Here is a 16,269-nt window from a genome sequence, read left to right on the forward strand (position 1 = left end):
GGACACAGAGAGGCGAAGGCACCCGCCCAAGGTCCCAAGAAAATCCGGGTCCGAGCTAGGAATAGAACCTAGGTGTGTGTGCCAGGGCCAGGCTGAACGTCCCTCCCATGGTTTCTGGATGACTGAGGAAGACAAGCCGCGGCTACCACTGCAGGCTTCCTTCCACCAAGGCAGAATCCAGACTGGACGTTCCCCTGAGTGAACGACAGGAACTGGAGCTGGGGCTGAGTGTACGTACAGGTCATGGAGGGTGTGTGATTGTCCCCAAAACAAGTTTTACAAACTCCAGAAATTCAGAAAGCAGGTTGAATTTAAAAGAAACCCAAAGCTAAGTCCTGGAAATGCACCACTCAGCTAAGGCAGGCAAACAACCTTAACTCTGCCCCAGAGTGACCTCGGCCAATCTCCGTACCGCACGTCATGATCCTTGCACATCAGTGTTTGTGGTCCCAGATTAGATTAAACTGATCTTTATAAAAAAGGTACCCTTCCCCCTCCAATTCTTTACTTCACAATGTCCCCACCAGGTTTGGATGTGTTACCTGTGCATTCAGCAGTAGCTCTCCCATGACTTTGAAAATGAGGGCCTGGTTCTGTTACACCGGTGTGAATCTGGAGTAACTGTTACTCTGGATTTACAGTGGTGCAACTGAGATCAGAATCTGGCCCTAAAGAAATGTTGGCCAAAACCCACTCCCCAAAGAAACTGGGCACATCTGAACTTCCATGTGGACATCTTTTGGGGCAGAGGCAGAAAGGATTGTGACTTAACATCTCCTTTGAAACCTGTGTCCCTAAAAGCCTGCCAGCCCGCCTCTTCAGCCCCCGGCTGGGAGCCGGCTGTGCTCTGGTGTGGGATTTGAACACCCAGAAATGACAGCCACCAGCTGAGCCTCCCGGGCCGTGAACACACATTGTTCTTCACGTGACGTATTGACTCTGCTTTGGAAGAGCATGAGATACCGTCGACATTGAGGGCCGCCTCCTCTGTGCGGACACGCCAGCCTGGGTCCTGATTTCACTCATGTGAAGCCAGGATGAGCCAGGGCCCTGTCAACAACGTGACCACCCTGAAGTGTGAGGGGGTGGGTGTGGCTGGAACGGGGCAGGCAGCTTGCTAGAGCAACTCTCCGCTAGCAAGTTTAGCCACTTCCCTTTCAGACCCCGAGCAGTCAGCTACTTTCCTGAGAACTGCCGGGCCGCTTGTCCCTGGATGCACTGGGTGGCTCTGATTTCTCCCAATCGCTGCCTACAATCGAACTGCTTGGCCTGTTCTCCCACAACAATACCCCTCAGCAAACTGATTAATTGCTCCACAAAACCTCCAGAGGGCTCTGAATCTTTCCCTTCTATTTTAGTATGCTCACGGCCGGGTCTGAACGAACGCTCGCCTCTTGTGTAGGAGCAGCAGGCCCAATCGGGGAAGTTAGAAACGTCAGGAGCTTTTATTTCGAGTCCAGCGTGAGACTCTGCGGGCTGCTGAAATCTAGGCAGAACCGGAGAGGGAGAGACCAGGGGTGACGTGTGTCTTTGTGCCGGCACTGATCTGGTGATGCCTTTCGCGTGTAACCAAATGTGTAGAGATGTCCAGCGAGGGCCTCGGTGTCTGGGTGGGCGGCTACGGGGATGAAACACCGTTAAAGCAGATGCGACCGTCTTGCTGGCAAGAGCAGGAAACCTCTTTACACCCATCCCCGTCTGACATCAATGGGTGAAACGGAGACCTCGTTTGTACTGGACCCATGCACGGCCCACGCGCCGGTCAGGGGGACGGCAGCTGGGCTTGTTGCAGTGCGCCCTGCTTTCACGCAGTGATCAACTCAAGCCCTGGTTTGCACCAGTTCCTTGTCAGCCTTGGTACTGGGACCATTGCAGCAGTGACTGGGATTGCGGCTGATTTCCAGCACAGACGACGATCCACAGACACAGCAGTAACCCTTCCCCTCCCCCCACTAGCAGATCTTACCCCCCCCCACTGTCTCCAGCAGCAGGAGTGTGCAGATGGGATTGGCAGCAGGCTGTGCGGGTCAGTGGCCAGAGTGCTGGGGAAGTGAAGTCCAGAGCTGAGCACAGGCGTGTGCAAAGCCAGGTGACTTAGCCAGAGCAGCGCCCTGGGGGCAGCGGTCTCTGAGGTCGGGGACTTCAGCCGCATACGGCTTCGTGGGTCAGAGGAGTCCTCGCATTGCATGCGGCTATGCTGAGAGACCCGGCGTGGCTCCTGGAGTGCTGGCATGGCGTGCGGTCTCCGGTCGGCCGGGAAGGCTGCTGCATTCTGCCCCCTCTGCAGCGTCCACGTGTTGCTCGGGAGTAGCCCCACGGGGACGGGATGCATGGTAGCCGGCCAGCGCGGCAGTCTCCGAGGATCCACAAGCCCGAGTCCAAGAGGAATCGTGCTGGGCACAGGCCCGTTGGCCACCGTGCCCCGTGGGTCTCTGGAAGCGATGAGTGACTCCTCACCCAACAGCTGTCCTTGTCAGACTCGCCAGTTCCTTCCCCGGCCCAGCACCAGGATCTGTCTTATTCAAGTGCCTGGGACGAGCAAGGGGGCCGAGCCCTCTGCGTCTGGGGCCGAGAGCCGGATGCCGTCAATACACTGACGGCAGCGAGGTCCATGGCACCTTGCCCTCTTCCTCGGCAGCCTCGTGTTGAACAGGAAAGGGGATCATGCCCTGACCCCTGCAGTAGAGCCTTGGTTAGGGTGGCCGAGCGCCTACCGCGCCCTGTGCCCTGGGAGCTCTGCATGGAAAAGGTCCATTTCAGAGTGAGTCCCCCCAGTCCGTGCTGGGAGTCCGTGGCTGAGCCGTCAGAACCTCGTGGCCAGGCGACAGCTGAGAAACCCGACCTCCTCCCGTTACAAGGAGATTCACTAGCGCCGTCTCGGTGCTTCCTCGGGCTGGGAACGGTGTGGCCAGGATGATGTGGATAAGAATGCCTGGAAGTGCTGCCTCCACCTCCGTAACGTTGCCCGGGCGATAGCTGTATTCCCTGCCTGCCCTCCAATTGGTGTAATCCAGTGCGACGTTCACCTCATGCCTGCTTAATTCTCCCTCTGCTGAGGCAAAGGCAGTGTATCTGAGTACATCGAGCAGAGGGCTGGCAGTGCCTCAGTTTGCCCGTCTGTAAAATAGAGAGACCGTGTTCTAACACCTCCCGCCGTAGAACCACATCTCGCTATTGGGAAAATTACAAGAAACCCACTTTGCTTCATTAAAAAGTGTTGTGAGCTCCCCCTGCCGGGCTGCTCAGAGTGGTTAACAGCTACTCCAACCCTGCTCCCTTCCTGCTGACATCACTGGGGCTGGTGCAGTCAGAGGCTGACTGACAGCATCCATAATAAGTTTTTGCTAGGCTAGAAACACCTGGAAAATAAACTTGGCATTTGCAAATGGAAAAGGACAAAACTGTCAGGGGAAGGAGCCGTTCTAGGCTTTAATAAATGTGTGCGCTACCCTTTAACCTGCCGGCTCTGCTCAGAGACCTTTCAATTCTGGTGAGCTTATCCAGGGGCATTCCTTGCACCTTTTTCCCTCTTTCTTCTCCAACAACAAGAAAAGTGAGACAAGCCTCAAATTACGTGAAAACTTTATAAATATTCTGTATGGTTTCTGGTGCAAGCAGTCCACAAAAGTGCTAACCTGGAAGGCAGAGTGACTTTGGTGTTGGGATAGTGCCCCAAAAGTTGTCAGCTCTTCAGCTGCCATCGCGTTTTAATTTCCCGTCCTTTTAACCACTCTTTACAGGTCCTGAAAGTACAGTTCAGCCAGGAATTAATTCAGGGAACTCCCATGGCCTGTGTTAGGGAGGAGGTTGGACTAGATGATCACAGGGGTCCCTTCTGGCCTGGGAATCTATAAGATTGATTTTTAATGTTTTTTAATGTCATGGTTTTTAAGCCAACGTTGGGTGGTTCTTAGAATCATGGAAATGTTGGACTGGAAGGTCGGGAGGTCGTCTGGTCCAGCCCCCTGCTCTGAGGCAGGATTAAGTATACCGAAGAGTTTTGTCCAGCCTGTTCTTAATCTCAGGGATTCCACAACCTCTCTAGGTAGTCTGTTCCAGTGCTTTTAACCGTCCTTGTAGTAAGCAGAATCTCTCTCTCGGTAGAGTAAGCTCAGTACTACTTCTCCTACCCTTGCTGTGGACATGAACAATCGATCACTGTCCTCCGTAAACAACCTTTTGTTACCAAGTTCCCACTCAGCCGTCTCGTCTCAAGGCCAGTTTTTTAACCTTTCCTCATAGGTGAGGTTTTCTGAACCTTTCATCGCTTTTGTTGCCCTCCTCTGGACTCTCTCTCCAGTTTGTCCATATCCTTCCTAAAGCGCGGCTCCCGGAACTGGATGTAGTCCTCCCGCTGAGTCTCCCCAGTTCTGTGTAGCGTGGGGTCAGTTATCGCGTGGTCTTACATACGCCTCCCCTACAATACACCCCAGCCTGAGGTTAGCCTTTCTCTCAACTGTCACATGGTTGACTTCTATTCAGTTTGGGATCCACTAGAACCCCCAGTTCTTCTTCGAGTAGAACCACAGAAGATTAGAGTTGGAAGGGACCCCAGGAGGTCATTTAGTCCTGCCCCCCGCTCAAGGCAGGACTAACCCCAACTAAATCATCCCAGCCAGGGCTTTGTCAAGCAGCAGCTTAAAAATCTCTAAAGATGGAGATTCCACCATCTCCCTAGGTAACCCATTCCAGTGCTTCACCACCCTCCTAGGGAAAACCTTTTTCCTAATGTCCAACCTAGACCTCCCCCACTGCAACTTGAGACCATTGCTCCTTGTTCTGTCACCCGCCACCATGGAGAACAGCCTAGCCCCATCCTCCCTGGAACCCCCTTTCAGGTAGTTAAAGGCTGCTATCAAATCCCCCTCATTCTTCTCTTCTGCAGACTAAACAAGCCCAGTTCCTTCAGCATCTCCTCATAAGTCTTGTGCTCCAGCCCCCTCATCATTTTTGTGGCCCTCCGCTGGAGCAGCGTCTCTATAGGTGCCCCACGTTAGGTGCACTAGCATCCCTGTGCCTGGGATCAGAGATCTCCAGTAGCAGTGCCTGTTCAGTTGTACATGTGCTTCTCCCCATCTTGCGCCATGAGCGGCGTCCATATAGGGCTGTGCGGTCCAGCCTCGCTTAGTTCCTTCTCTGCCACCCTGGCTCTGGAACGGAATCCTTAGCACAGACTTTCACAAGCGTCATTAGTGCCTCTAGTGATGATACGTTTCCGTTCAAAGTAGATAGTCGCTTCCTCCACTTATTTTCTTCTCCCAAACACACACAAAAAAAAACCAAACCCACCAAACTTTTCTTTCTGTTCTTTCCTCCCCGTTCCCTCTCAGCTTAGTGCAGGTTCTTCATTCTTCTCTACAAGGACGTTCTCCCTGCCCAGGTCATGCCTGGCTCTGCTGAATCTGAGGTCTCTCTTCTGCTGCGAGGCCATCCGTGTGAGCGGTGGACACGGTGCATTTGTTGTCTGGGGGAGGGGCATGTACCACTGCCTCCCATTGAAAACGTGGGCCCAAAAAGCCCGTGAACAGAAATGAAAGTTAATTATGCTGGAAAGTTTGTTGCAGCCAGACTCAGACCTTGGCCCCGATGCCTCGCCTGCGCAGTGGTCTCCGTCGGCACCTTCATCTGCCGCCCCACACTCACTGCATGCTGCAAAGACAGTCTTCGGTTTCTCATCAGGATGACAAGGAATGCAGCCAAGCTCACCCACCAAGGAGCCACCTCAAAAAAAGGCATCCCCAGCAAGGTCGGTGGCCTCCAGGTTTTCTGGAGTGAGACCTGGCTCCTTTGACCACCTGAGTAGAATCCTAGAAGACCAGGGTTGGAAGGGACCTCAGGAGGTATCTAGTCCAACCCCCTGCTCAAAGCAGGACTAACCTCAGCTATATCATCCCAGCCAGGGCTTGGTCAAGCCAGGCCGTAACAACCTCTAAGGATGGAGATTCCAGTACCGGCACTAGTGATAGGTCCATGGACCCGAAGAGGGCAGGATGGTATAAAGCGGTCCCGTCGCACCATACTGACAGATCAAAACTCTCAGTCAATACCGACCACTTCAACCACCCCCAGGGCTCCGGGTGCCCCAGTGCCACCTGTTGGTTACTCGGCCCACTGGGCTCTGAGCTTGGCGCTGTTGTCACCAACGAGATCCGCACCGATGCCTAGACCTTCTACGGCGTTGGTGCACTCACACCATGTGATACCGATGATGATCACAAGAGACACAGCCCTGGCTGGGATGGTTTAGTTGGGGTTGGTCCTGCTTTGAGCAGGGGGTGGGACCAGATACCTCCTTAGGGTTGGAAGGGACCTCATTTTCTATGATTCAGAGAGAGACCCGAGAGACCCGCTCATTTCTGAAACCCCGGAGTCGCGGCTCCTCCATCTTGAACTACCAGCAATTCACAGCTCTCCTCCAGAGATACAAATGATACCACACTCTGCCTTGCCACCTAGAACTGCCCCGCCTTCTCCAGTGAGGAGGAGGACTACACAGTTACACCATGCATCCCCTCCCCCCAGGACTACACAGTTACACCGTGCATCCCCCCCCCCCCCCCCCCCCCCCCCCGTCATATCAAGGGGCGGTGCAACGTGACTCTTGTATGCACCCTCAATATCAGGGCACTAGGACTGAGCTAGGTCCTTAGTATGGGCACCCATGAATGCTGCCCCATATGCCTATTCCCCCACACTGGCCATATTGGGACCCGTGGGTGGCGTACAGGCAGCATTTTCCTCAACCATCCAGTGATCAGAGGGACTGACACAGACACTCTCCGTCCTCCTTGGTTTCCAGACCTCCCGAACCAGAGGTAGAAGAACATGAGGGAAAACTGGAGGAGGTGGTCACACTTCTGGCTAACATCTCCTCATCCTCCCCAGATGAGGCAATCATGCCCCCACCTCCCACAGCTGCAGATGATTTTAGGCAATTTCAAGAACTCTTTCACAGATGTGCGGACTCTGTCGATCCCGTGAGAGGAAGTTCGAGAGCAGCAACAAGTTACTTGACATATTGCAGACCTTCGCGTCGGCAAACACTGTGCCCCCGATCAATGAATGATCACGTTATCAACAGTTATCCCAGCAGTGGAACGGGGGGGACTGGCTCTTGGCCCTCAACCTCCAAGACACACATTTCCACCTCTCTATACACCCTTCATACAGCAGACTCCTCAGATGTGTCCTGGAGTCGGACCATTGTCCATACAGGGGTATTACCTACCCTTTGGACTTCCCACAGCACCCAGAGTTTTTTTCCAAAGTCTTAGCAATGGTGGCAGCGCCCCTCTGCAAACAAGGGGTTCTAATATTCCCATGCCTAGATGATTACCCAATATAGGCCCCGTCCCAAGATGAGGCACTCAAAGCCAAGAGAAGGACAATGAACCTTTTCTCAACACTGAGTCTTGAAATAAACAGGCAAAAATCAGTACTGACACCGGTACAGCAACTGGAATTTATTGCTGCACCGTTAAGCACAATAGAGGCCAAAGCCGCCTTACCAAGCCCCAGATTTGTCAGGATAGTCAGCCTCATTCCCCACATGAGAACCAGCCCACCGATTTCTGCCAGAATGCGCCTGCAGTTGCTTGGTCAGATGGTAGCAACCACGTTCCTGGTAAAACACTCCAGACTGCATGTGCGCTGCCTCCAGGGATGGCTTTGAACAGTTTACCTGCCACACAGACACAGTCTGAACAAATCTCTCTCAGTATCACTCAAGATTAAGGACTCATTAGAGTGATGGACAAAACCCCAGAATGTCTGCAGGGGAGTTCCTTTCCTCCACCGTCCTTCGTAATGATGACAGATGCCTCCCTCCTCGGTTGGGAAGCATATCTACAGAGCCACACAGTACCCAGCAGAGTTCACGTTGCCCATCAACCTTCTAGAATCATGTGCGGTCCGCAATGCAGGTCTCCACTGTCTACCAATAATCAGGAACAAGAACATAACAGCAATGATGGGCATCATCTGTATGTTTTATATCAGCAGGCCAGGGGGAGCAAGGTTTCAATCCCTGTGCGCCAAAGCCCCAAGATTGTGGAACTGGTGCATCCAACGTGGCATCAGTCTCTCTGCTGCATACCTCCGTGGCCAGCAGAACACCACAGCAGAAAGTTCTCACAGGAACACGAATGGGATCTAGACACAACATCCCTACAGACAGTATTCGACCCTGGAGATTCTCGAACATAGATCTTTTTGCCACACCCGAAAATACCAGATGCCTAGGATTTTGCTTACGAGCGGGTCTGGGTCACCAATCCCTGGGAGACGCCTTTCTTATCGCACGGAATGTACCTCGCCTCGCTGTGCCTTTCCACCTTCTCCCCTACTGTTCAGGGTGCTTCACAAGATACAAGTAGAGTGAGCCAGCGTCATTCTAATGGCCCCGACAGATATGGGATCCTTACCTCCTGTGCATGGCAGTCTGTCCTCCAATAATCCTAGCAGCCAAACCACACCACCTCTCTCAGAATGCAGGCCGAATTCTCCACCAGAATCTGGAGATTCTCCACCTAAAGGCATGGCTCCAGCCTCCTCAGATGACCTGTTCAGATGAGGTAAGATATCCTTTTAAATAGTAAACAGTCAGCACACTCCATACTTACCTACACAGATGGAAAAGATTCCAGACTTGGTGCGACACCAAACACGTTTCACCTCCGAGTGCTCCTTCACCGCTCATTCTGGACTATCATAGAACCATAGAAGATGAGGGTTGGAAGAGCTCTCAGGAGATAGCTAGTCCAACCCCCTGCTCAAAACAGGACCAACCTCAACTAAATCATCCCAGCCACAGTGTCGTCAAGCCGGGCCTTAAAAACCTTTAAGGATGAAGATTCCACCACCTCCCTAGGTAACCCTTTTCAGTGCTTCACCACCCTGCTAGTGAAAAGATTTTTCCTAATATCTGACCTAGACCTCCCCCACTGCAACTCGAGACCGTTGCTCCTTGTTCTGTCATCTGCTACCACCGAGAACAGCCTAGCCCCATCCTCCCTGGAACCCCCTTTCAGGTAGTTAAAGGCTGCTATCAAATCCCCCCTCACTCTTCTCTTCTGCAGACTAAACAAGCCCAGTTCCCTCAGCCTCTCCTCATAAGTCTTGTGCTCCAGCCCCCTCATCATTTTCATTGCCCTCCGCTGGACTCTCTCCAATTTGTCCACATCCTTCCTGTAGTGGGGGCCCAAAACTGGACACAATACTCCAAATGTGGCCTCACCAGTGATGAATAGAGGGGAATGATCACTTCCCTCCCTCTGCTGGCAATGCTCCTCGTAATGCAGCCCAATATGCTATTAGCCTTCTTGACAACCAGGGCACACTGCTGACTCATATCCAGCTTCTTATCCATTGTAACCCCCAGGTCCTTTTCTGCAGAACTGCTGCCTAGCTCGTCGGTCCCAGTCTATAGCTGTACATGGGATTCTTCCATCTGAAGTGCAGGACTCTGCACTTGTCCTTGGTGAACCTCATCAGATTTCTTTTGGCCCAATCCTCCAATTTGTCTAGATCGCTCCGTATCCTACAGTTCAGGGTATCTACCACTCCCCCCAGCTTAGTGTCATCTGCAAACTTGCTGAGGGTGAAATCTACCCCATCCTCCAGATCATTATTGAAGATGTTGAACAAAACTGGCCCCAGAACTGACCCATGGGGCACAGCGTCTGCCAACTAGATATTGAACCTTTGATCGCTACCCCATATAGCCCAATGATCTAGTCATGAATGAAAATATTGAACAGTACTGGACCCTGGACTGACCTCTGTGGGATCCCACTAGATCTGTTCTCTGTTTGACAGTGAACATTGATACGTACTCTTTGAATACGTACTTTCAACCAGTTGTGCACCCCCCTATGACAATTTCATCTAGGCCTCTTGGTCGCTTATGAGACTGTCCTATGGGATAGTGTCAAAAGCTTTACTAAAATCATGCTTTACTGCGTCTCCTGCTTCCCTGTCTTGCCCCTCCCTGCATACACGAGGGTGGTTACGCTGTCAAAGAAGGAAATTAGATTGGTTTGACACGATTTATTTTTGACAACTCCACATTGGCTGTTACTTATCATGCTGTTATCTTCCAGACTTGAACAAATCATTTGTTTAATTTGCCTTCTGGTGTTTAAATCTCTAGGGGCTCATGTTTTCAAGTTTTTCTGTTGAGCCACAAGGGCAAGCCATGTTTTTGTGTGAGAGTCTCGCATGACTCCAGGAGCTGGGACTTTAGATAAAACCCCAAGTATCGCAAGAGTTGCAGCACTGGTGAGGAGTAGGGGCAACTACTTGTCTGCGGGCTGGTGCATTCGGACGCTGAAGCTCTTCCAGTCTATATTTATCAAATATATAGCCGCAGCTCACCGTCTAAGTTGACAGGGAGTCTGTTTTCAATTCATCACATGGCTTGTAGTCAAGCTAAGGGGCACTCTGCTGCAGGAGAGTCAGACAACGTCTGGGTTTTAAGGAAGGAAGGGCCTGGATGAATCTGGTCATTTAATAACACTGCAGCTATGCAGGCTCCAAAGACGCCTGTATCTCCTGCTTCAGCATGAAAGCTGGCATGCAGAGGAATCTCTTCCCTGCCCCCAGTAATTGACCAGGTTGCAGTGTCATATGCTGGCTGTTGGTGGAAGCAAGAGACTGGTTGGGACCCTCATTATTATTGTTTTGCAATCGTGGCTAGGAGCCCCTGTCCTGGAGCAGCATCCATTGTGCTAGGTGCTGCATAGACACAGGGACCAGTGTTCGTTCTGGCACGGCTAGGGCTGGATGCTGGGGTTTTATTTGTTTCAAAGATGCCCATCCCGGTAGGGTCAGGGGTGCATCGTATTTCTCTAGAATTATGGGCTGAGCTCCCTTCCTCATGGGGTAAAGCAGCTAGCTGGAGCTACGATCTGGGGTAAGGCCGCAAGAATGCCAGATCCGAGGGAGAGAAGAAGGGTACTGCCCTGGCTGGCAATTCTTCTCTTCCTGTTCAGATGCTCTGATAGTTATGGCTTCAGATGGAATTGAAAACGGGGCTTCATGTCAGTTCTGTAGCATTTGCTAATGTTTTCAGCTGTTAAATGGCTTCCTTGCACAGTATTGCTTCATTCAGGCTACTTATCTTATCTTCCTCCTCTTTTTTTACCTGGAAGGAACTTATTTCCATTAGAATTGGAACGTTGGCGCCGTATTTTGCATTTAAAATATTGCATGTGATTAAGCGCTGAAAGAAACATTTATTACTTTTGATTCTCCCCGGCGTGCTCTTCCTGTTGATTCCTCCCTTTGTGCGGGGAACAAAGCCATTTAATTTGGTAACGTGTACAAATGTTCTCTCTGATCAGGTACACGTTTAGCTCAGGTGAGCAGCTGAATGCCAGTAATTGGAGTTAGCAGGCTAAGGAGCGCGGCTGGGCTCCCCTCGTGCACGCTGCCGAGCTGTTGCTGGCATCCGGCGTGCGCAGTGCAGATGGCACAGCTCGCTGCACTTTCCCACCCTGATTACATTGTGTGTGTTCTCCTCCCAACAGGGCTATCAAGAATGGCAAGGGGCTGCACAGCAAGAAGGAGATGCCCATACACCGGGTGGCAGATATCTCTGGGGTAAGGATCAGCTTGGTTCCCTGCCCGTGCAGCGTGGTGTGGGGAAACCTTCTTCTTATTGATTAGCTGTTTTGTGGTCGAGCCGAAGGATCCCAGTAAGGGATTGGGAACTCACAGCCCCACGGGAAGGTGGGACGACGTGTGGGTCTAGAAGAGAGCTGCCACAACACCAAGAAGCCGGAGCTGACTGTAGACAGCAGTGGTCTCAGCACAGAGCTCTTGGCGGGCCCTTGAATCCACGTTTTTCTTGCTGCTCTATTGTTGGAGGGCTGGCTCTGACTTCCCCAAGGGGGCAAGTAGATTCTGGGCCTCTGGATCTTTCCACGTGGTGCTGCATTGCAGAAGGTGAGGGTTGCTACTAAACATAGCCTCTGAAAGCACGTGGAGAGCAGCCCCTGTAGGGGGCTAAAGGCCCGAGCCTGACCTGGTTTATAATTATTTTTTAAATGTAAAGAGCCCTGTGATTTAAAACACAACTTGCCCTTTTCAGTTCCCTTGTGCGCCAAAGGCCCCTGCTCCCAATTTGCCGGCGTGCTCCACTCTGCTCTTTGCGTTGCAGCCGGCCCGCCGCGGCGGGAGGGGGAGGGGTCAGAGTGCAGGCGGCCGCGCTGGAAGGTTGGAGGCCTGGAGAAAGGAAATGAGGTTTTCGTGGGGGTTTCTCTGGTCCTCTGTGGCACAGCAGGAGAGCTCACCGCCCGCCATCCTCACCTCAGGCGGGAATTGCTTGGAGCATCCGCGGCCTTGAAAGGGGACAGGAAAGGCAAACGGGACAAGCACAAATGCCCCAACGCGCTGCTGCTGCGGCACTGGGGACGGTGGAGACTAAGTCAGGCGGTTGATGCACAAATGGCCCAAGAAGGCCCCGTGGCTGGTTCACACTCCAGCCTGGCCCTGCTATACGGCCCGAGTGCAGTCACCTTCCTTCGGGCACGGCACAGGAGTGGGACTACCCAGGCATGCGCGTTGGTGCAGTTCCTCAGCTGGCAGCGTGGTCGCTCTGGTGCGGCGTGAGCGGATTCCTTTCTCCCCGGAGCCGGAGCAGGTTCTCTGGGCCGCGTTGCTCTCCTGGGGGCGGAGGAGAGCCCTCGCCCGGCTGGCTGTCCCGTCCGTTGGAGACTGGTGTGGAGCTGCCCGTGTTCTGGCATCCGTCCGGGGGTACTAAAGCAAAGCAAGCCTGCAGCAGGCCCTTGCCAGTCGTTAAGGAGCCTGAAGTCTCTGGTGCTTACAGAGCGTCATTGGTCCCTGGCTGATAAACCAGCCCAGAGCCTCTCCCCGTCCTGCCGTGTGGTCTCTGCTGCTAGTGGCTGCGATTGCTGACTGCCTGCCGTGTGCCCAGCCCACAGGAACTCTGGGCAGCGGGGCAGGGCCCCAGCAGGGCTCCCCTGTTAGAGCTTAAATCCCACATTTACCTGCGTTTAACGCAACGCACCTGAAATCTCAGTGCGTGTCCTTGGGTGGGGGGAGGGGGAATCCCTTCCCTTTAATACCAGGGCTGAAGGCTTGAAGGTGCTTTCATCTCATTGGAGTCTTATCTAGGCTTTACCTTGCTGGTAGAACAGTTATACCTCTAGAGCTACCTTCCCCAGGCAGCCCTGCCCCGTACCTCACTCCCCTGGACTGTCGAGTCCTCTTCCCGCCACCCCATGAGGCTGAGAGGGAGGGGGCGCTCCGTCCATGTGCTGTCTGCTCATGCCTGCCCCCAGGGAAAGGAGTCGGGGACCTGGATAAGAATCTACCAGGCGATGTTTGTGTTGGCTGATGTGGACCAAAATCCCCAGGGCCCGCTTGAGTGGAGCGTGTGGCCAGCCTGGCCATGTGCAGCCGGCACTCTGCTGCCTCATTCATTATTGAGCGGAGGTGTCCCACAGCTGCAGGCGCTGCCGCTGGAGCGCTGCTTAGCTTTTAGGTTTTTAAAAATACATGGCGGTTAAATTGTCCATGGGAGCGACATCAATTTAAAATAAAAAGCGAAGCCCGAAACAGAAGGCGAGGCCGACGTTTCAACGTAAAGCGCTGTCGAGTTTGACCTTGTCTGCCAGGATCACAAATGGCTCGGTTTAAAAGGCTGAGCTCTCGTTTGTTCCCTCCAAAACAGGCAGATTTAGTGGCTTCCCTTCCCCCGTTGTGCGTGTCCATGTGCGCGCGCTCCCCGTCGCGGGATGTCCTTGTGCAGTCAGTGCAAGGCATAAGGCTCCTTCCCCGCTCCACCCCCCGTGGCTCTGACTGTCGATGGGATTCCACGGCGCGCCTGTAACTTACTAGGTAAAACAGTCAAATGCTTCCCAGCGGATGAAAGATGGGGCCCCACAAATAAAATGAGGGCGATACATCACCGCATTATGACGCTTTGTTAATCTTTTTAAATCTTTAATAGTTTTTCTTAAATTGATCCCACTCTTAGTTAGCTGAGTGTCAGCAGTTGCACGGTGTGATAAATGTTAGTGTGCGCCGAGCTGACAGTGTGTGCTCTACTGCTGCCAAAATAATTTAATGTGAATTAGCATCTGCGCTCTCTGGCTGCGCGGGCATGCGCCCTGCATAGCTGCACGCACCGGGAATGATCTCCCAGCCTGCGAGAGGCTGGAGGTGGCCTGTAGCATCCCGGCTAACGCACCCTCTCCTTTGGCTAGTGCAGGAGGATTCCCGGCTGTGTGCGCACCCGTCTTGCAGCTGCGTTGCACGGCCTAGCCGCTCCTCCTGGTGCAGGAAGGTAGCACACGACACCGGGGAGGTTTCCTGTTCGTGATGTGGAGAATTGCAGGGATCTTACTCCTTACAGCCCCTCGCCGAGCAGGATTCTTGCACACCTGGGTAGAGTTGGGGGGATGGAAGGGGAGACGTGGTGGAGAGGCGCCGGGACACCTGTGCGCTGGTCTGTTTTTGTAGCATCATGGCGAGTGCACAGTTGCTTTTCAATCTGTTTGTCCTTCCCCCACTTCCTTCTCCCCCTTCATGGGGGATAAATTTCAAGAAATCAAACACGGCACTTGTAAGAAAATCGTCCCCTCTCAGGCAGGCTGTCCCGGGAAGCAGGCCTGCGCGAGAACACTAGGTTAGCACGCTGCGCCATCAGCCGCAGTGTTATGTAACGTGGCCCGTCCTCGCATCCCAGCTCTGGTGCGGGTCAAATTAAGTGCGATGTTCTCCTCGTCAGTTCTGCCTGCCTCGCTCTGTCTCTTGCGCTGATCCCCATGCCTGGCACTCGACTTCCCTCTCACGTTAATTTGCTTGCAAGAAATTGCCAGCTCCACACTCCAGTGGAGGGCCCCGAAAGCCAGCCTCCCTGTTCTGCGTATCGTCCCCCAGCGTTCCAGCGCAGCGTCGAAGGGGTGTTTGTAAGCGAGTGCTGTTAACGGTTACCCGTCCGGGGGGCTGTAAATGCTCCACGAGGGTTTTTAAGCTGTCCTGGTTGACTCGCGGTTTCTGTAAGTTTTTTGCAGCTGACCTCATTATTCCGAGTTGTACATGCCGCTGCAGCTGTCTGAGCGCACGGTGCTGTGGCCTAGTGGGGCCCACGCATCCTCAGGGCCTGCTGGCATCGAGCAAAACCTCCTGTGACCTCTCGCCTCCCTGCCCCCCCTTTTCCAGCCCCCTCGGAGGTGGGGATTGAGATGTGCATGGCATCTAAGTGCTGCAGTGAGCAGACAGCCCTGTCTGCCCTCTAGCACTGCCTTTTGATCTGGGATTATTTCAAGGGAAGCGGTTTGACGGTGAGGCTGTCCTGGCCGGGTCTGCGGTTGCTGCTGGAGTCCCTGCATCGCTGTCCGGCTGCCTCAGAGCGGGGCTTTTCCCTGCCAGCGCAGAACGTCCCGCAGATAGACAGCGCAGAGCAGGCAAGGCAGGGCCAATGCTGCTGGAGCTCCAGTTTGCTCTGGCAAAGCAAACAAATGAATTCCGGCTTTGGGGAGAGGCGAGTCCTGCTGCATAGCACCGGGACACGGTTGTCTCCAAACCCCTGGCCTTCTCTCTCGCTTCGTTTGCAACGTTCAAGGGGCTGCCCCGTTGGCTGGGCGTGCGGGTAGCCTTCTGTCTCAGCAGGCCAGGCCCTGCGTGTCTGCGAGGAGGGGGCATTGTGGAGCAAGCCACTTTGGTACTTGGGGTGTTCCAGCCTGGCGCTAAGAAGGGAGCGGTTTACTGAGCACCGGGGCTGGGGCTAGGGAAGCTGGGGCATGCTTCCTCTCAGGCCCGTAACCTTGGAGTCGCATGCCACCCTGGAGCGCTCCTCTGCACCTGACATTGCTACGTTCTTGAGCCACCTGCTGTCACCTCCACGCCCTCGCCAGCAGTAGCTGCTGCTGAATCACTCTCATCCGCTTGTCGGCTCCCGCGTCTGCTCCCTCCCCCAGGTGACTCGGCGTCCTGCTCCAGCCTGTGCCGCGCACAGTGCCTGCCTCCTTGCTGGGCACGCGCCATCCCCCACCTCTGGTGTACCAGGGGCCCATGTCTTCCGCAAAGCCCTGCTGCCTGGGCCTGCATCTCCCGGCAGCCTGGGGTGGGGGCGCTTCAGTCGTCAGTGGCCATCCACCTCTCTGATTTCAGCTCCCCTGATGGCTGTAAGGTGTGGCCCTCCCACAGGGCAGTATGCACATCCCACCCCGCGTCCCTCTTCTGAGCTGTATCTAGCTTCCATGCCCTGCCCTTGCCTCCAGCCCTGCCCCAGCCTGTATC

General features: G+C 53.9%; 1 protein-coding gene across 2 annotated transcripts in view; it reads left to right on the top strand.

The window, feature by feature from the left end:
• Positions 1-16,269, top strand: part of SND1 (staphylococcal nuclease and tudor domain containing 1) — a 412,723-nt gene that overhangs the window by 222,808 nt on the left and 173,646 nt on the right. For both annotated transcript variants that reach the window (XM_067531417.1, XM_067531418.1), the window contains exon 14: positions 11,529-11,601. In XM_067531417.1, coding sequence (XP_067387518.1) covers positions 11,529-11,601 — 73 coding nt within the window. The remainder of the gene's footprint in view (positions 1-11,528; positions 11,602-16,269) is intronic.

Source organism: Emydura macquarii, unplaced genomic scaffold, assembly GCF_026122565.2.
Source record: "Emydura macquarii macquarii isolate MOO-44397 ecotype Brisbane River unplaced genomic scaffold, CSIRO-AGI_Emac_v2 contig_3219, whole genome shotgun sequence".
Classification (NCBI taxonomy): domain Eukaryota; kingdom Metazoa; phylum Chordata; order Testudines; family Chelidae; genus Emydura; species Emydura macquarii.